Source organism: Eschrichtius robustus, chromosome 16 (genome assembly GCF_028021215.1).
Source record: "Eschrichtius robustus isolate mEscRob2 chromosome 16, mEscRob2.pri, whole genome shotgun sequence".
In the NCBI taxonomy this organism is placed as follows: domain Eukaryota; kingdom Metazoa; phylum Chordata; class Mammalia; order Artiodactyla; family Eschrichtiidae; genus Eschrichtius; species Eschrichtius robustus.
In genome coordinates this window covers 25,019,143-25,040,197 of record NC_090839.1, presented here as the reverse complement: position 1 = coordinate 25,040,197, position 21,055 = coordinate 25,019,143, and the positions used below count along the sequence as shown (strand labels likewise).

General features: G+C 46.1%; 2 protein-coding genes across 2 annotated transcripts in view; one reads left to right on the top strand and one right to left on the bottom strand.

Moving 5' to 3' along the window:
- Positions 1-1,996: 1,996 nt before the first annotated feature.
- On the top strand, positions 1,997-20,029 carry DYNLRB1 (dynein light chain roadblock-type 1). The gene is made up of 4 exons (XM_068525169.1): positions 1,997-2,097; positions 9,726-9,801; positions 15,831-15,998; positions 19,671-20,029. Exons 1-4 carry the CDS (start codon positions 2,095-2,097, stop codon positions 19,712-19,714), a joined length of 291 nt encoding a protein of 96 aa, XP_068381270.1. The 5' UTR covers positions 1,997-2,094; the 3' UTR covers positions 19,715-20,029.
- Positions 17,317-21,055, bottom strand: part of PIGU (phosphatidylinositol glycan anchor biosynthesis class U) — a 122,189-nt gene continuing 118,450 nt past the window's right edge. The window contains exon 12 of the mRNA XM_068525167.1: positions 17,317-17,374. Within this exon, the coding sequence (XP_068381268.1) occupies positions 17,342-17,374 (33 nt within the window). The 3' untranslated portion in view covers positions 17,317-17,341. The remainder of the gene's footprint in view (positions 17,375-21,055) is intronic.

Genomic DNA, 21,055 nt, shown 5'->3' with positions numbered 1-21,055 from the left:
CTTTTATAATGTTTCCAGATTCAATAATCATTTCTTTGTATCCAATCCTTTTTTTTTTTTAACTTTACTTTGAAATAATTTTAGACTTACAGAGCTGTTGCAAAAAAATAGTATAGTACAGAGAACTCCTGCACACACTTCACCCAGCTTTCCCCAATGTTAACATCCTATATAACTTGGTACAATTATAAAAACTTCACATGGGTAAAATGACACTAAACTACAACCTTTATACAGGTATCACCAGTTTTCCCACCAGTGTCATTTTTCTCAGTCTCTTCCAATCTGTGACAGTTCCTCATTCAGACCTTGACATTTTTTGAAGAGTATTGATCTGGCACCTTGTGGAATGTCCTAAGTTTGGTTAATGTTTTCTTATGGTTAAGGCCATGGATTTTTTTGTGTGAAAGACACCATAGAGGTGGTGTGCCCTTGGTGCATGATATCAGAGGGCACATATCAATATATCCCATTACCAGTTATGTTAACCTTGATCCTCTGGTTAAGATGGTGCCTGCCAGGTTTCCTCACTGTAAAGTCACTATTCAATCCTCTTAATATGCAGACGCCCCTAGAAGGAAAACCAAATCCTCCCCCAATTGAAAGAGGCTACAGTGGAATGAATTTTTGGAGATAGATCATCTGCGTTGAATTGAGCAAGCTCCAGTGCCTCGAAGGAACACTGTAAGCTGAGGCTAACTAATTCACAAATTATTTCCTGCTAGAGAACCCATAAATTTTTGTGGAAAACGGAACAACATAGTGTTGCAATAAAAATAGAAGTGAGATTTTTTTTTCCTCTCTCCTGAGAACAAGGAAAGTAAAGGGAACAGTGAACAGGCTGGAGAAGAAAACATAACCTGGCCTGAAAGTGTTAATCACTCCTCGCTTTATTTTAACTGTTACTAATCGGTAGTGTCTAACTGGATTTGTACTTCACAAAGCTAACCTCACTCCCTGACACTATGTAAATTACATCCTGCACCTATCACGCTAACGCTGTGTGAGTTACATCCTGGGCCTATCAACCCCTAACTTTATGTAAATTACATCGTGGTCCTGGTGTTTATATTCCCTGCGCCCCCTGGTAACAATCACCCCCTGTAGCTTTTGCATTTCAGAAAGAAGGTCGTAGGCAGATAAACCAGAGACAAAGGGACCCAATTACCGGACTGCCTAACGCCAGCTATGACTGTTTTGAAATAATGCAAGGAGAAAAAGAATGCGAGACCTTCACTACCTTGATCCTTATCATATACCGGGGACTGCGAGCCCCACATATAAAATCTCCGTTTGGGGGTGGGGGGCCACACACAGTTCTTGAGGCGCTAGCCTGCTGTGTCTTCCCTTCTGCCTGGCAGAGGAATAAAGCCATCTCTCTTATCCTCCAAAATCTGTCTCGTATTTCTTCAGCATCGGCGCACAGAGAGCCAAGATTTGTTGGCAACAATAGGGCTCCAGGAAGAAGGTGAGAAAACGAGGGAGCACAGAAATGCGAAGTGGCTTCTCCAAGGGAACACCGGGTGGCCGCTGAGCTCGGGCTTCAAAGGCTTCAGACTCCCAGGCTAGACCTGACCGCTTTTCTCAGAGCCTGCATGGAATATTCCCAAGGGAGTCGCTCTGGAGACCCCAGGGACGCTTGACTCCAGCCCGATCTCCGGATTTTCCCGCGTTTTCGGAGCTTTTTGGCTTCGCGCCTCATTTTGCCTGAAAGGAGGTCTCAGCAACCCCCGTCCTCGCCTTCAGAATCGCTCACCACCCTTAACCTAGAACCTGCAGATCCAGCTCAGACCTCGGTTGAGAGTTGAAAGCCTCTTCCAACAACGCGAACCAGCGTCTTTTCGGCACAGTGGGAATTAGGAATTTTCCATAGCTTAAGTGCTCCTTTGCTGTTCACTTTCGGACAGCACAGGGCAAGTTCCCCTCGAGCCCTGGGGGAGCTAAGATCCGCCTACCCTCCCTCCCAGCCGTCCCACGCTGGCTTCTGATAGGCTACCGAGGCTGTCCGCCTTGACAGGGGGCTGTGCGCAGGCGCAGAGAGGTAGCGGGACTGGGCTGAGGGCTGGCTACGCGGAGCTACCGGATCGGTCCGAGATGGTGAGTGTCTGCCGGGAGCTTGTGGCAGGCGGCCGGGAGGTGGCCGAGCACGACTTCCCATTACCCTGAGCCTGGCCTTCCATCCTCCGGGGGCGGCTCCGAGCGCTGGACTGGGCATCCGCGGGGCTGGGCGGGGCCGGGGCCGAGTTGTCTGGAGGTCGGAACCCGGGCGGCGCGGGCCTCCAGACTAGACCGAGGGGACACCGGATCCCGCTCTCCCTAGACCGGAAGCAGTTGCTTGGGCCTCGGCGAAGGATTGACGGAGATGGGGAGGCAGGCCCACAGGCCTCTGCCTCCTAGCATCCTGGGCCTTGTTGCGAGATAACAACAATAATGATTACACTTCCGGGAAGCTTAATTCGTGTCAGGCACTGCTAAGCGCTTTACCTACCCTGCCCTTCCTCCTCACCATAGCTCTGTGAAGTAGGTACGACCATTATCCCCCTTTTACATACTTGGAGTCTAAAGCCTGGTGAAGCTAAGTGCCTTGCCCCAGGAAATGGCGGAGGTGTATTTGAACCCTAGAAGCTCGACTGCTGCCTTTCTGTCCCTGTGGTTCTTTCGAGACTCTGGGACATGGTGCATGAGTCAGAAACGAGCGGGATCCACCCTTGGGGTTCCTGCCTTGCTGGCTAGAATTGTGGGCTCCTTACGCCTTTACAGGTTTGTTTTCTTGTGTTTTTAATCCTCCCAACTTGTAAAAAACTTGAAAAGACCTTTTAAATGTTAAATCATGTGAATGGTTTTCGGAAATCTTATTTAACAATTTAAAGTCAATAAGAAACAGTGCCGTGACCTGGAGGTGACGACTTATAATTAGGCATATTACTCCTATTAGTCATTTTCTCTTCAGTTTTTGCTTTATATAGTTTAGCTGTATACTTTGCTTTATATAGTTAGCTAGTTTACAGTATAGATGAAGTAACTTCATCTTTCACATCACTTTTTAAACTAAAAAAATTTTTAACACATCTTACAGTAAAAAAGGTAATAATAATAATCTGAAAGGATCTAAGTGAAAAATAAATCTCCCACCCAACCCTGACACCCAGCCTCAGTCTCCTTCAGAAACATTGTTAGTTTCTTTTATTAATATATCTATATAAGCATGTATATATGCCCCCTCTTTTTCTTACACAAATGGTAGCTTCCTGCAACCTGTACCATGCTGTTGTGTGTTTATATTCATAAAAGCAAAACATATTTAGATGCACAGTTTAACATATTCAAGCAGTACCAAAGTATGTAATGTAGAAAGTGTAGGTAGTCCCTATCTCACTTCCCTCTGGTAATGACTGTTGACAGTGGGTGTGTTTCCTTCCAGGTTTGTTTAGTGCATAAGCACATTTATATATAGCCTGTTTATTACATGAAACTGGAACATATGTATTTATACATATTAAGTTTACTTTAGGCTAATATATATAGATAATCTCATTCTGCAACCTACTCTGTTCACTAAAAGATATCAAATATTTTTCCATGTCGATAAATACAAATCTACTTCATTTAAAGGACTGTATTCATATTCTATTGCAGTATATACATTTAGATGGTTTACAGTTTTTCAATCCAGACAATGCTGCAGTATTATTTTTGTCTTTTTTTTTTTTTTTTTTTTGCACTTATGTTAGTGTTATGTAGTAGTGGTACTTCTGGCATGCATATGTCAACATTTTGGTAGAAACTGACAAATTGCCCCTTAGGATGGTGAGGTGATATAAAAATCATCCATAATTAGCATCCAGTTTTACTCCATCACACAAGTATTTTCATCTTTGTACATTCTCCTTCCTCTTTGTTCACATATGCTTATTTTTCAAGATGTACCTGCTAGTTTTTTGTTTCTGTTTGTTTTAATGTCCAAAGCCATGTAACTTTGTTGCTGCATCATCTTTGTAATGAATCATTTTTAGTAACTACATAATAGTCAATGAAATATTTTTACCATAATTTGCCAAATCATTCCCCTGGTGTACATTTGGGTTGCTTCTAGTTCATTAACAGAGATAACACTGTGATGAATGTCTCTGAATGCGTAGAGTTTGTTTTCTTTGTCTTTTTTTTTTAATTTATTAGTTTATTTTCTTAGGAGAAATTCTCAGGAAAAGAATTTCTGAGGCAAGGGGACCAGCACTTATGGTTCTCGCAATAGTACTGTCCTGTAGCTTTCCCAAAAGGTCGTATTGCCTTCGTACCAGTTTTGCCATAATACTGCCAGCGTTCAAAAACAGAATCATTCTGTGTGATATTTTGGAATTACTCCTTTGTTCTATTTGATGCAAATGTTTTTCCCTCCTTTTAATTCATTTTTGTTTTGCAGCAATTAAAAATTTCATGCTTATTAGTCAAATTGGTCACAGTTCCTTTGTGAATCATTTGCTTCAGATGGTTATCCCTCCTATGCCAAACCAATGAATAATCCTGGAGTTTTACTGCTGCTTGTTTCTTTTTGTTGTTTGTTTGTTTGTTTGTTTTGTGTGTGTGTGTGTGTGTTTTGTCTGTCAGCAACATGCAGCTGGGAACTAGAGAACCCTTCTCTGATGCAGACACCCATGTTAATAGTAATAAAGAGTCAGGGTGCTGAGGATACCAGTTGGGCTGTCTCTAGGAGCAGGACAGGAATTTGGTGATGTGAGCCGACCCAGAATATCCACTCAGATATTTCTGGTACCAGTTGGCTAGCACTGCAGGGATGACAAACATTAAAGACAAAGGTGGCATGACTTGGATGCCTAACTAGGACTCCTTTCCCATCTGCAGATGTCTCTGTTGCTGCTTGTGTCTTTTTGGCATCATTCGTTTTCTTTCTTGGCTCCTCAGGGCTGAACTTGAAGTTTGTTTTAAGCATTATCTCCTGAAAGCAGGTGTGCAGTGCCTCCTCTAGACCTCATGACCCCCACTCACCCAGGCCTAGCCCCACCATACTGGTCGGGGTCAGATTGGAGAAGCTATTTTCTAGTCTTCCAAGAAAAAATTTTTATTAAATTTGACTACATAAAAATTTTGAACTTCTGATTATTGAAAAAAATCATAAGGTTACATTTGAAAAGTGGGAGAAGTGTAATTTATATGATGGACAAAAGTCTAATATTTCTAACGTAAGTTTTTGAAAATCAATAAGATTTGTAGAAAAATCAAAAGACTCAAAAAAGGAGAGATGCAAGCAAATTCCACTTTAACTTCACTGATAAGTTTTTTGTTTTTTATTTTTCTGACGAACCTCACTGATAATTCTTAAACATTAAAGAAAAGTTGGCTTTCTATTACTTGGGTTTTGCCTGTCAGATTAGCAAAGAATCAAACACCTTGGCATTACTGGTTCTCTTTATTCCTTTGAACATGCCAGACTCCTTCCCACTTCACTGCCTTTGCTTTCATCCCATTGCGTGGAGTGCTTTTCTTTCTCATCATTTAGTTCTTGGCTTAAAGATTACATCTTCAGGTGTTCCTGACCACACTCGTCAAGTAGCATCCTCCTGTCCCCCACCCCCCCATCCCTGTACCCTGCAAGAATCTTGGTCATTTGTTTTTGAAGGTCTCTTCCACCAAAATGTGAGCTCCCTGAGGACTGGGACCTCATCATTTGTGGTCAGTGGTATATTCAGCTCTTCTCTTTTTTTAAAAACTTATTTTATTAATTTATTTTTGGCTGCATTTTGGGCTTTTCTCTAGTTGCAGTGAGCGGGGGCTACTCTCTGTTGTAGTGCTAGGGCTTCTCATTGCGGTGGCTTCTCTTGTTGCAGAGCACGGGCTCTAGGCGCATGGGCTTTAGTAGTTGTGGCACTCGGGCTCAGTAGTTGTGGCACTCGGGCTCAGTAGTATGGCTCGTGGGCTCTAGGGCACAGGCTCAGTAGTTGTGGCGCACAGGCTTAGTTGCTGTGTGGCATGTGGGATCTTCCCAGACCAGGGATCGAACCCATGTCCCCTGCCTTCGCAGGTGGATTCTTAACCACTGCACCACCAGGGAAGTCCCTCAGCTCTTCTCTTGACCTGCTGTGTGTCCTTGGGCAAAAACTCTTCTGCTTTCTGAACCTTGGTTTTTCTTATTGTAAAATGGAGATCATACTAACCATGGAAGGTTCAGATGAGACGTGTCTGAAAACATTCATCCTAATATCTGACCTGTAGCAGATTCTGAGTTGGTCATTGTATATGTGTATGTCCTCCCTTTCTTGGTAAGTGTGTTTACTTTTTAAGCAGCCAGATCTCAGTTGTTGGTTCTCATTAAATTTAGGATCAACTAAACCCTAGCTCCTTTTCACCCTGGGTACTGTACTTAAAAAGGTTGATTTTTGTAAAACATAGTTGTAGAAATGGTTTTTATTTGTTCCTTAAGTATCTATTGAGCCTATACTGTACCAGGTACTGGGATTACAAAGTCTAGGTTCCTGCTCCCAGGGTGCCTTGGGTCTGGAGGAGGAGACAGATGCAAAACAGGCAGTTACACTCCATTGTGATAAGTGCTGTGGAGTCAGGGTGCGTGGGTACCTAGAAGAGGGGCAGGTGTCAGAGAAGGCCTCCCATAGGAGGCTCATGAGCTGAGTCCAAAGAGTTGGGAGTTAGTTACATCAAGTGGTTGAGTGAGGGAGAGAAGGTTGCTGCTTTCAGAAGGAGCAGCACATGCCAGGCCCGGGCTCCGGCAGGCTGTGCTTGCCCCCTGCAGTCCACTCTCCACACAGCAGCCAGGGCCATCCTTTTGAAAGAGATCTTGTCACTGCTCGCCTCAAAACCTGCTAGTGGCTCCTCACACCCTCCCCATTAAAAACCAAAGTCATTACTCTGGTCTGTGAGGGCCCCTGAAACCTAGTCTGATCCTGGCTCCCTCCCTCATCTGGCTGCCTGCCACTCACTGCCCTCAGCCACACTGGCTCCTTTGCTTTTTTTCTGGAACACTCTCCCTAGAAGTCTGCATGGTTAGCTTCCTCGTTTCCTTTCAGATCTCTACTCAACTATCACCTTAGTGAGGCCTTCTCTGACCACCTTGTTTAAAATTGCCATCAACCCCTGCATTCCAGATCCCCCATCCCTTCTGTATTTGACATTTGTATTTTATTTATGTCTTTTTTAATGTCTGATTCCCTCCCCCCACCCACCAATGTCGGCTTCATGAGAGCAGGGATTTTTGTTGTATTTTGTTCAATACAGCATCCCTAGGCCTAAAACAACATCTGGCACATAGAAGTTTCCCATATAGTTATTGAATGAATAGCAGTCTTATGAAATTTCATCTTTTTCATTTCAGCCTCACTTTCCAATCTCCAGGGGTATCTTGGACTTTGATTCTGGCATCTTTGGTTTTAGTTTGCCCCGTCCCCAGTTTGATTGCAGATTGTTTGAGCTGTCCTAAATTGCCATCCTGCTTATTCCTATATATTCTTATTCTCATAATGTTGAGAATGTCAGAGCCCTGTAGTTCCCAAATCAGAGATGTCTGATCTCTTGGATACACAGAGAGATGGGTTAAAAAATGTTTTTAAATAGAAACAATAGGGACTTCCCTGGTGGTCCAGTGGTAAAGAATCCGCCTACCAATGCAGGGGACGCGGGTTCGATCCCTGGTCGGGGAACTAAGATCCCACATGCCGCGGGGCAGCTAAGCCCGCGTGCCACAGCTACTGAGTTCGCACGCCTCAAGGAGAGAGGCTGCATGCTGCAAACTACAGAGCTCACGCACCCTGGAGCCCACAAGCCACAACTGGAGAGAAGCCCGAGCACCGCCACAAAAGATCCTGTGTGCCGCAACTGAGACCCGATGCAGCCAAATAAATAAACAAATAAATAGATATATATGTGGAATTATTATATAAAAAATAGAAACAATATAATAGAGTAAAAGAGGCTGTTTAAAAAAAAGAAAGAAAGAAACTAAAACCTAATCTATACTTCTCTGCTCTCGGTGTGGCTTTTTGTTTTTTTCCATAATCCTTCTAGCCCTCTTCTTGTTTTCATGTGTATGCAATCTTGCAGCACTTTCTCTTTGTGGTGGTATAAACATTCTGATCCCCGCTGTTAATGTATGTATTATATTCCTGTGAACGGACATTCCAAAATTTCCTTGGCCTTTTCCCTAATTACTGGGCATTTTGGGCTCCTCCTGCTTTTTTGTTATTGCAGATGTCACTGCAGCAAACATCCTGCTGTGTTCTTTTAATTCTTTTGGATTATTTCCTTAGGATGAATTTCCAGGAGGGTTACCAGGTCAGATTGAGTACTGTGTAGTTTTGACCACTATCATACTTTACCACTCCTCTCCAGAATAGTGTGTAGTAGGAGCTCACTGAAAGTCTGCTGAATGAATTATGATCTCATACATGTATAACCCACTGTATTATACTCTCACATCCACATAGCTAGCCCTGTCCTTTTACCAAGGCTCCAGATTACAGAGGCATCAGGCTGCCATTTTGTAGGAGGAACTTGTGTGCCCTTCCCTCCGGCATTTGAGAGTATTCACATGTCATTGGGAAGTGGGTGGCAGTGACTGGATTGTGAGGCCTGTGCCTACTAGAAAAACAATCTTTGTGCTGTCTCCATCCACTGTTTAGAAGCTCCTCCCCCCGGGCCAACTCATTAGCCCCTGAGGGTGGGGGACCACTCTCTTGGTGAACAGAGCCTCTGTTTCCAACATAGTCTGACTCTAAGCCTGTGAGGAGCTTCTGACTAGATTCTGGATGGGTACAGAAGGGACCTCCTGAGAACAAACACTTCGGGCCAGTCTCCGTCCACAGGAAGAGTTAGACCTAGTTCAGTTTAGCAGCTATTTATTGAGCCCCTACTCCGCAGACCATTATAGAGACTCCAAGTAAAGCAGTACCTAATGCATCCCCAGAGAGGTACAGTCAAGGCTTCATGGAGGAGGTGATATCTTAGATGGTCTAGAAGAATTTGCTGGATTTCAGCAGAGAAGAGGCCCTGTTCGGGTAAAAAGATGTGGAGACAGGGAGGTATGGACATGTAGGTGGAGAGTGGATGGAAGGGTAAAAGAGATGGGAATAATAATAGAGAAGGGCTTGCATGGCAAGGTGAGAACCCAAAGTCTGATTGTCCACTCTGTTTACAAATTCCATGTGCCAGAGTATCCCACCCAGACTAGCACCCGGAGATGCAGGATTAATGAGCCCCTTCCTCAGCATTTGCTATGGCTGTGTGCCACGTGTCACCCTGTCTCAGGTGCCAGCTTATTAGGTCACTGAGTCTATCCTCATGGGATCATTTTGCTTCCTTTGGAATGTCTCCTTCCTGTTAGACACTCCTATTTGGATTTTTTTTAATCATTGGAGTCCTCTGGTTTGTCCCCCAGCTGTACCAAATATGTGAGTCATGGATGTGTCTGTACTCCTGGGAATGGTATTTGAATTCTGCTCCCCAATAGCTGAGGGGCAAAGGGCCCCTGATGGGCAAAGGGCCAGGAGCACAGCCCCACCCCATACTGGGAAGATGATGGTTTAGATGCTGGTGGTGGCCTAGGGACCATTCAAAATAGGCCTGGGGAGCTTTCAGGAAGTGCCACATGCCTGGGTGTTACTTGTTTGTTGTTGGAATTGTGATTTCATCTGCCAGGGCTGTGAGGGAGTTGATCCAGCCTTCCTGACCCCTCCTAACCTTGGTCTTATTCTCTCTGGCAGGCAGAGGTGGAGGAGACACTGAAGCGACTTCAGAGCCAGAAGGGCGTGCAGGGAATCATCGTGGTGAACACAGAAGGTACACCCTTCTTCCAGCCATGACCTGAGTGCAGGCAGGCCCCCAGAAAACAGCCCAACACAGCATAACACTTGCTTTTTACTAAACCTCTCATTACCTGATCTATTTCTCACACTTTTTTTTTTTTAAACACCTCTTGTGTCCAAGCACTATTACTAGAATTCTAAATTTAAAAAAAGGAAAAATCCACTCTATCCCAATGCCCTGACACATCATAATTTTCAGTATGCCATACCTTTTCAACCCTTGTCCAGGTGCATTTTCTCTTGGTCATAATTATAGTTTAGTTGTTACTCTTTTGCATATGTTCGTGAGTTTTTGTTTGTTTGGGTTTCTTTTTTTTTTGCTCCGTGGTTTACATAAGCAAAATTTTTAACTGCCGGTACAATGTTTATTGACCATCCTACATTTATGCTGTTTCTACTTTTTTTTGCTAGATAATACTCTTGTCAACTTATTTGGGCCTATAGTTTTCTGGGACATTATTTCAACAACTAGAAGAGTACAGATGCTAATTTTCTCATACTGCAGTAGACATGGTGAAGAAGGGAACTAACATTATCACACATCTATTCTGTGCCAGGCCATGGGCTGGTGCTTCACAAAACATATTTTTTCATTTATCCCTTGAAGCAGCTCTGTTGTCTCCATTTTGCGGTGGAGAAGAGTGAGTCTAGAAATTTAATTGATTCACCTACCATTATAGAGCCAAGATTTCATCCCAGGTCTGTCTGAATGCACTTGTGCTCTTTCTCCCACACTGTGCTGTGAAGGACCAGAGGGTGGCTGCTGGACTATGTCCCAGGCCATGTCCAGGGTCACCCAGCTGGGCTCCCCCAATTCTCAAATCCAGTGCATTCAGTCAGCTCTGCTTTGCTTGAGGCTCCTTGAGAGCCTCTGTGTGTATGCATTGTCATTCTGGGCCTTGTTTTGGAAAGGCAGAATTCTCAACAGTGCCTACTTAAATAGAGCAGAATGAAAGTCACCAAGGGTGACAAATTGAAGGTGGCATGTCCTCAGAATGTTGTTTTCCAAGTCGTCAGACCCTGGCCAGCCCAGAGCCACGCAGAGTGTGCTCCCCAGCTTTGTCAGACTCTAATTAAACCACGAGGTCATTGCATTCAAAGGAGGCAGCAGGTTGGGGAGCCCAGAGGACACTGGGAGGCAGCTCGGGTCCACCACTGATCAACCGGGTGGCCTGAGGCTTCCCCTTCCTCTTCAGAACTTAGCTGCCCCAAATGGAGTGGTTGGTCCTTGCTACAGGGAGCTTCTTGCTCCGAGACCCAAAGGACTGTATGTCACTCAGAAAGAGACTCTCTTCTGGGACTGGACATTTTTGACCCCAGATGGGGAGGGAACAGCCCCAGGGGCTGACTCCCCAGCTGGGACCCCTAGGCTTCCAGTAGTATTCCAAACCACAAGGCTTCATTCTTGCCTTAAAACTGCCCCCAAAGTTGAGCTTTTTCATTGGGAAAATATAGCCCCAGCTGCTTACCACCTTTTGGATACTAATGATGAGCACTTATTTTTTGTATACTAATGTGGCAGTATGGCACAGTGGCTAAGAATATGGAATGCGGAACCAGACTGCCTGGGTTTGAATCCTGACCCTAGTTACTTATCAACTGTATGATCTTAACAAGTCACTTAACCTCTCTGTTCCAGTTTCCTCATCTGTAAAATGTGGACAGTCATACTGCTTTCTTCTAAGGGAAGCTTTTAGAACGGTGCCTGATGTATAGTAAATGCCATGTGAATGTTAAAAATTATTGTGTGTGTGTCTTTGTTTATTTATTTATTGGCCATGCTGCGTGGCATGTGGGATCTTAGTTCCCCAACCAGGGATCGAACCCGTGTCCCCTGCAGTGGACGCACAGAGCCTTAACCACTGGACTGCCAGGGAAGTCCCTTTGTTTATTTATTTTACATTTATGTTCCATTCACGGAGCTCCCACTTCAGTCTCTCATTTACATTTCACACAGTGACCCTGCAAAGCAGGGATGTTTGCCCGTTTTTCAGATGAGAAACTGGAAGCTGAGAGCAGTGAGGTAACCTGCCCGAGATCACCCAGCCATAGATGGAGGTGGTCAGAACTCACTGCTCTGTGGGACCCTTAAGCCCTCTGAAGACTTCCATTAGAGGTGATCAGTTAAGGATGATTGTATTAGGGACCTCTATTACTCCTCTCAGGCTTTCCTACCCCCATGATTCAGCTCAGCTGCCTCTTCCTGCAGGATGCCTTCCCTGACCATCCCAGCCCAGAGGGATTGCTTCCCGCCCCTAAAATCATGACATGCTCTTGTCCCAGTCACTTACCAACCACCTGCCACTGCCTGTTGACGTCTCAGCCTTGGCCACATTTAAATGGTGTTTCATAATAAAAGTGTGAGTTTAAGCAGACTTAACCAAGAATGTAAGGAACAGGGCTTCCCTGGTGGTGCAGTGGTTAAGAATCCGCCTGCCAATGCAGTGGACACGGGTTCGAGCCCTGGTCCAGGAAGAATCCACATGCCGCGGAGCAACTAAACCCATGCGCCACAACTACTGAGCCTGCGCTCTAGAGCCCGCGAGCCACAGCTACTGTAGCCCGCGTGCCGCAACTACTGAAGCCCGTGCGCCTAGAGCCCCTGCTCCGCAACAAGAGAAGCCACCGCGATGAGAAGCCCGTGCACCTCAACGAAGAGTAGCCCCCCCTCGCCACAACTAGAGAAAGCCCACGAGCAGCAACAAAGACCCAACGCAGCCAAAAATAAAATAAATAAATAAATAAATAAATTTATTTAAAAAAAAGAAAGAAGAATGTAAGGAACATTCTATTTGTACCTCTCCAGAACCCCTGCCATCTTCTGCTGCTACCCACACAGGGCAAAATAAAAGACTCAAATATGTAAACTCTCTGAGGGCAGGGATTTATCTCTTGTGTTCACTACTGTGTCCCCAGCACCTGCAACAATGCTGACACAAAGTTGGTGCTTAATAAACATCTGTTAAGTTTTGTTAATGTTTTTTAATTGTTGATTGATAGAGGTGGGTTTGGTGAGAGGACCTGGCTATACAACCTGACAGATCTGAGCCCCGGATTAGAAATCATGCCTTCGAGGTGACCAGCCACTTCTGTGGGCTGCACAGTGCCCGTTTGTGAGGGCAAAGGCCTAGAATAGGCAGCCTAGTCATTAGGCTGTCTGTGAGGTGTTCCCCAGCTCTGGCATCCTGTGAATCTGGAATTATCTCTTGTCCTTGTTTGAAATTATCCCCAGTTTTGGTCCCTGCCCTCCATCCCCACCCTGCCAGCTCTGTGTTTTCTTTTGTTTTTAAAGTGAGCCAACAAGAAGTTAGTTTCTTTTCTCCTTTACACAGTTTCTCACTTGGCAGAAATGTGATCACATTCATGACAGTATTTGAGGGTTTTGGGGTATTTGTTTATTTTAAATATTTGTTTATTTATTCGGCTGCGCTGGGTCTTCATTGCGCCATGCTTGATCTTCATTGCCACCTGCAGGATCTTTAGTTGCGGCGTGCAAACTCGTAGTTGCGGCATGTGGGATCTGGTTCCCTGACCAGAGATCAAACCCCGGCCCCCTGCATTGGGAGCGTGGAGTCTTAGCCACTGGACCACCAGGGAGGTCCCATGACAGTATTTGAACTATTAGAAGTACACCTGTGTCTACTCATTTATCAACAGCCATAAATGCTTAATGCAGTCTCTCTAAAGACACTGGTGAGCACATCAGACCTGGTTCTGGCCCTCAGGGAGCTTAAAGTCTGCTGGGGGGGCAAACATAATGATCACTTCCATAAAGGTGTGATACCAAACTCGAGTTAACTGCTCTGAAGGACAATTGCATGGTGCTGGGACTGTAGAATGGGGGCACTGACCACATCTGGGGGTGGATGGAGACATGAGGGACAGTGAGAGTCAGGAGAGAATAGGGGAGGGAAAGAAAGTTCCAGGCAGAGGGACCTGAGAGAAGGTGGCCTTGTGGTATGTAAAAAGAAAGTCAAGAAGTTTGATACCCAAACTTTGCCAGGCCTCGAGACTGGCCCCTCAAGTTTCCTGGGGGATGGGATTTACTGTGTGGGTGATGTTGATAATAAATCAACACTTATTACATGCATACTGTTGCTAAATATTCTCAAATGAATTAATCCATATTTAATCCTCACAGCAGCACTTTGAAGCACAGATGAGGAAATGGAGGCTCAGAGAGGTTAAATCACTTGTGTAAGGCCACATAGCCATGAAGGGGCAGAGCCGGGGTATAAGCCCAGGTCATCAGATTTCAGAGTTCCTGCTCAGTCGTCTCCCCAGCTGCTTATACTGCCAACCTCAGGAAGGTTCCACTATTGAATGAGGCCTCGTGGGGCCCTGGTGGGTACATTGTTGCCATCCAGGACCCAGCAGCAGCCCTGGTGACCTGGTCATCTTGTCCCTTAAAGACAAGCGATCACTACAACCTGTTCTCATAACTCCACTTGGCTGAAACCAGCTTCTCTGACTCAGCTGCTTCTCCTGCTACCATGCCCTCTTCTGCCCACTCTCGTGTTCCTCTACCCTAGTAAGACAAGGTTGGATCAGTTTCTTGCCACTCATGGGTAGGCCTGAGGGTTACTGTCTTTGGCTGATCCCTTGGCTGGTCAGTTATGGGCCAGATAGCAGGGTCCTGGACCCCAAATCCAGCCACTTATGTGTGGGGAGCCACTTGGGCCACATTTGTCACAAGGGCCTGTCAGCTGTGGGCACTCGGCCTCATCGATGGAGCCTTCTGCTGACATGTTACAGTGATTCATAGGCACCTTATGACCCAATCGTGGCCTGAGGTGGCTCAAGCTGAGCCCTCTTCCTCACCTCCATGACAATAGGCACTCTCCAGTGAGGGAGGTCCATTTAATAGTTCATCGCAAGGAAGCAGTCCTCAAAACAGAAAAGGCTTGTTGCAGGATGTTGTTCACTGCACAGTAATTAAGTAAAAAATCCAGCCTTAGTACCCAGCAACAGGGGAATGATTAACCCTGTGGAATGGCCACTTGTGGGAAGCAGTAGCAATGCTGTTTACAAGGGTGTTTGCAGACAGAGAAACAGGCTTTAAATTGGGGGCACAGTCATGTGTATAGACAGTGTGTTTATAACTGGGCCCTGGGCTTTCCTGGTGGCGCAGTGGTTAAGAATCCGCCTGCCAATGCAGGGGACACGGGTTCGAGCCCTGGTCCGGGAAGATCCCACATGCCGCGGACCATCTAAGCCCGTGCACCACAACTACTGAGCCTGCACACTAGAACCCGCGAGCCACAAATACTGAAGTCCGCGTGCCTAGAGCCCGTGCTCCACAACAAGAGAAGCCACCACAATGAGAAGCCCACGCACCGCAATGAAGAGTAGCCCCCGCTCAGTGCAACTATAGAAAGCCCGCACTCAGCAACAAAGACCCAATGCAGCCAAAAATAAAAATAAATTAAAAATAAATAAATTTTAAAAAATAATAATAATAACTGGGCCCTAAGCCTTCCTTGGTGGGAACTGGAGCAAAACACCAGTGATGGTTCTATCTTGACACGGGCTGACCTTTCTTCTTCTATCTACTTTTTAGTATTTACAGATTTGTAGGAGGTATTCTCCTTGTTTCTGTTCTAAGTGTTACGAATGATAGTCTCTCCTTCTATTGCTGGAAACCAGCCAGTACGATGTGGCCCTGTGAAAGGAGCCTGGCAGTGGAGCCAACAGGCCTGCGTTTGAATCCTGACCCCACTGCTTCTCTTTACCTGCTGTGTGACCACAGGCAGGCCACCTCACCGCTCAGAGTTTCTGTTGCCTCATTGGCAAGTAAAGATGGTGACTCCGCCCTTAGAGTAGTTCTGGGGACTGGTGTTGACATATTTCAAGTGCTCAACACTTGCCTGTCAAGCTTTCAGTAAATAGTGGGCTTTGACTGTTAACTGCCAGTCTAGACTCTAGAATTATGGGTGTGGGGCTAAGAGCTGGGTAGAAATGGACCCCAGTGTTCTGCTCAGTCTCTGTCTCCTCTCCCCTCAGGCATTCCCATCAAGAGCACCATGGACAATCCCACCACCACACAGTACGCCAACCTCATGCACAACTTCATCTTGAAGGCCCGGAGCACCGTGCGTGAAATTGACCCCCAGAATGACCTCACCTTCCTTCGAATTCGCTCCAAGAAAAATGAAATTATGGTTGCACCAGGTAAGGGGTCTTCCACATCCCCACTTAGGAGCAGACCCTCACAGTGCGTGCTCTGTAGCTATCAGGACGGCTTAGCACATGGGTGTCTCCATAGGTTCCACAGAAAGGCCTGAAGAGCAGAAGGTACAGATTTGATTGCCTCACCGCCTGGCCTGTCTCCAGCTGGCATCCCCAACAAATACTCATTCACAGTGACTCTAGGCCAGACCCCGTCCTGGGTTCTAGGCCACAGCGGGGAATTATGTTCTCATGGGGGAGAGAGACATATAAGCATATCACAGTGTAATCCTCACCTTGATGTGGGGGAATTCAAGGAGCACTTGGAAACATAGAGGAGGGTGTGATTAGGGCTGCTTGTGGCTGCTTGTGGCGGTCAGCAAAGGCTTCCCAGAGGAGGGAGCACTTGAGCTGAGTCTTGAGGGCACAGGTGAAGAGTAGGCAAGCAGGGTGGGGCTTGGGGGTGCCGGGAGTGGGAAAGCTACACTTGAAGAAAAAGGAATTCAGCGCTTCTAAACCAAAGTGTGAGGCAAAAACACCATGCACTATTTTATCCTTGAAAAAATGTTAATTTGCCCACTTCCAAACGATAGTCCTATTTCTCTGGACCCCATACAGACAGCCCTTCCTCCAGCACTGGAAGAGATTGCTGCTTTTGTTTCACGTGAAGTGCTTGGCTTGCACTTGGGGACTGTGTGGTGCAAACAATACCTGTCTTAGGTCTTAGGATCATTCTCAGGGTGATGAGATGCTTACCGTGGGAGGAGCCCATGAGGACTGGGACCACAGGAGGGACAGCAGGGCCACCTGCCCTGCCCTGCCTCACCTCACTCACACACACGGCCTGGAGTGGTAGACAGATCCTCCAGGTCTGTTTTTGCAGTTACTTCTCCCCCTCCATCTCCTTTTTGGCTGAGCCCCGTGGCTGAGTGTGCCTGAGCTAAATGTGCACACGGTGATGGAGGCGGCTGCAGTGCAGCTTGTCTAGGGCATCAGGATATGTGTAGGAAGGAGTGTGAGGTGATACGTTTGGTCCAGTTTAGAAGGGGCCTCAAATGCCAAACTCAGCTGCATGGACTTGACCCTGTGAGCAGAGGTTTTTTAAGGCAGGAGGTGATAGGATTGTCACTGGGGGCCTGGATGAAAGAGGGCAGTGGGGAGGCTGGGACATTGACTGCCCCTGGGCTTTGCAACACAGGTGGTGAGGAGGCTGGCTGCAGAATTCTGAGGTATTTGATGGCGGTCAACCACTCCTTGCAGCAGAGCAATATTGGTTCTGTTCCCAGGCCTGTTCGGGTCCAGTTGAGCTGCTTGGAAGGATGTGAAGGAGAGACCCATAGAGCCAGTCACAGGGGCCCACAGTCTCCTGGGGACACTCCCTAGAGGGGTGGGGACAGAGCAGGTCAGTCACAAATAAGAACCTAGGATAACTTCAGAGTCATTTATTCCAAAAACATACATACACTGTTTATCAATTTAATCACTGTCTAATGCATCTCATGCCAACCAATGATGAGGTCTCTGATTCTGTCAGAGAAAATAGACTGCAGCAGGCACAGCATCTGTTTTCCCGGCTTCACCTCTTACGAGCATGACCTTTAGCAAATCACAGAACTCCTCCGAACCTCTGTTTCCACATCTGTAAAGTGTCTAGTAGGGGCCGGTACTGCTCTGGTATTCTGAGATGTTTCATCTGGTTGAGTATGTTGGCACGAGTTTGGGCAGAAAGGCTTGGAATCAGATTTGAACTCACATCCCTCCCAAGACTTCATGCTGTGTGATTACAGACAAACCTCCACTCCCCTAAAAATGAGGCTACCAACCCTCCAAATCAGAGCAGACCTTGTGCCCCACCTGGAAGCTCACAATGTGAAGCAAGGACAAATTATGTGGTCTCCAAGTCGACAGACTCTCCGTGGACAGCATCTCTTGGCTTAAAGCTTCCAAGAATGTCTGCTCTGGAACAGCTGAGTTAACACAGTGTAATCAAGCTTTAACACACTGCTTCCCACAAAGCACTGGGAGTGCTATTATTGAATGTAGAGCTTGATTATTCGGAAGAAAAGACACTGATATTGCTAATAGTATCTGTTTTTATCAGTTTTATCGGTGGCTTGTTAATTATTTCTATTTTTATTAGTGATTTTTCACTTACACAGATTGCTTAGCCATGAAACTTAGTCATATAATATCTGTTCGTTCCCAGATGTCCATCGTCATGGGAAGAAGCAAGCTTTAGGCTTGAATCTGAACAGACACAAAGCAGACATGGCCAAGGTCCTGCCATTTTTCATATGTTCAGCAGGGGGCAGACCAGAGGCATTCAGCATCTGAGTCAAACCCCGCTACCCCACCTGGCATGTTTGCCTTGGCTTGGGCAAGTCATTTAATTCTCTGAGCCTTAGTGTTCTCATTAGTAAAAATGAGAAAGCACTGGGCCCTGCCTCATAGAGTGATTCAAGGATTCATTGAGGTGCTGTATGAGAAGTGATTGACCCAGAGCCAGCACGTGGAAGCCTTGGTGAACGTTTGCAGTTTGAATATTAAGTGGGCAAAGCTGAAACACCCGCTTCTCCTATTTCCTCTTTTATAAAGTGAGAGGCAGTCAGGCTCACCCCAGAGGACTTGGATTTGCTATGATTTCATGATGGACATTCCTTCTGACTGGCTGGATCCCCAGAGCTGAAATTCAGGTAGCTTTGGACCCCTTTGACCTGGCGCCTTTGAAATTTTCTACTCCAGAAGGCTCTGGAAAGCTAGCAACTGAACTTATGACAGAACTGACATTAACCCAAGACTAGCGGGGTTGAGGTTAGAATTCCATCTTTGATACTAATTAGCTGGGTAACCTTAAACTAGTGGTTCTTCCAGAACCTGCAGCATCAGCATCACCCGGGCACTTGTTAAAAATGCAAATTCTCGGGCTCCACCCCAGACCCACTGAGTCCGAAGCCCTGGGGGTGGGACCAGCAGTGTTGTTTTAAACAGCCTTCCAAGTGATTCCGACACCCTGTAGTTTGAGAACCATTGCTGTAGGAAACCTTGAACCTGAGTTTCCCTACCCAAAAAAACGTGATAATCCTACCTCCCTGTTGGTACTGGGAAGATTAGAAATGAGGATGCGGGGACTTCTCTGGTGGTCCACTGGTTAAGAATCCTCTTTCCAATTCAGGGGACGCGGGTTCGAACCCTGGTCAGGGAACTAAGATCCCACATGCCGCAGGGCAGCTAAGCCCACACACACCACAAGTACTGAGCCCACATGCCTCAACAAGAGAAAAACCCGTATGCCACAACTAGAGAGAAGCCCACACGCCGCAAGGAAAGATCCTGCACGCCTCAACAAAGATCCCTCATGCCGCAACTAAGACCTGACGCAGCCAAATAAAAAAAGAAAGAAAGAGAGAAATGAGGATGCGCTGCCTAGCACCACTGCTGGGTAGGGTGAGGGCCCCGCTTCGCGGCAGCCACATGTGCAGAAGCCCCCACAGGAAACCTGCAAGTTTATCTTCTGTTTTCCCGCAATTGGAAGCAGCCTGAGTATTGATGCTTTTTATCCCTCTCTGCCCCACCACCATTTTACAGTTGGTGATTTAATGATTTATTGGCTTTGTGGTGTGTTTTTCTCCCATTTTACATTTAGTGATTTGTTTTTTCATTTTTCCTCTTTTGCAGATAAAGACTATTTCCTGATTGTGATTCAGAATCCAACCGAATAAGCCGCTCTCTTGGCTCCCTGCGTCATTCCTTAATTTAATGCCCCTCAAGAATAATAGCGTTAATCGTGTCAACTGACATGGAAGTCCTCTTAGAGCCCTCTCAGACCAACCCGGCTGCAGCTCCACCTGCCCCACCAAAGTCATCCCTCTGCTGGCCAGTCGCACCTGACTTTCCAGGAGGAAAATCCCATCCAGGTTTACAGAGCAAGAGATTGTGAGAGGCCCACACACCCTGTTTCCTTCTGACTTTGAGTTCACTTTGTTGCCCTTGGAAAAGGCTGTTTTTCTTTAACTAAAAAGAACCAGAACGCTTTCCCTGCCGTGTGTCTTTAAACACTAGGTTGAAAAGGCCTCCCTTCCTGTGTAATCACGTGGTCTGAAGGCTAAGCCCGGTGCCCCCGTGGTGGATTGTGCTCCATACTGCACCTGTGGCCACACTTTCTGAGCTGGACCTGGTTTATGACTGGTGTCCTGGTTTCTGGGCCTCTAGTCCCTAGCCACCCCTTTTATCATTTCTCACCCCCACCAATGTTTTGAAAGCTTTTTTTCAACTACACTTCACTGGGGAAAGGAAAGGAAAGGAGTGAAATTTGTTGAGTACCAGGTGTGGCTTATATCATCCTCATAGTTCCCTACAGACGGGGTGGTAAAGCCATCTTAAAGATGAGGAAGTTGGGTTCTCAAGAATGACTTGCCTGAGGTCTCACAGCCGGGAGCACAGGTGTCTGACTCCAAAAGCTCTGCTCTTTCCACACTACCTTCCCCAGAAATCCCAGATGGTCTGGTTCACCCGAGCGAGCTCATCCTGGGTAAGCATCTGCCTTCCCTTAGACTCGAGTCCTGGGGTGCGGTGGGGATGAGGGGTTGCACCGGCCACTCAGTGAGGCTGTAGGCCACTTGTCATCCAGCAGCACTCGGATTTTTTTCCCCCAGAAACCACATGTATTTATTTTTTATTAGGTTCTCTTTTTGTCTTTTGTTTCTTGATACAGAGGGAAAGGATTTAAAACTATGGTGCAAACCTCGAAATTCCCCTTCATTGTCCTCCTCCCTTCCCGGGCAGTAACCTCCGACTACAGTGTGAGTTCTTCCATCCAACAAAAATGCTTTTCTAAATTTTCCAGTGAAGTTTCTTAACAGTATCAGGGGAGTAAAACATGTACCCTTGGGAGCCTAGAAGTATAGTTTATAAGGTCTCGGCAAAATTTCTTCAAAATCTATTTTAGTGAAAGATCATAGGAATTTTCCACTCCATAATCGATATGTTTGTGTTAATATAGAAATAATCCTTTTAAATACTTTTCCCCAAATCTTCAAATAAAACTGATTCTCTGAGCTATC

Coding starts and splice junctions, on each gene's coding strand:
- DYNLRB1 (XM_068525169.1), top strand. Junction 9,802..15,830: donor CATCGTGGTGAACACAGAAG/GTACACCCTTCT, acceptor CTCTCCCCTCAG/GCATTCCCATCAAGAGCACC. Junction 15,999..19,670: donor TGAAATTATGGTTGCACCAG/GTAAGGGGTCTT, acceptor CCTCTTTTGCAG/ATAAAGACTATTTCCTGATT.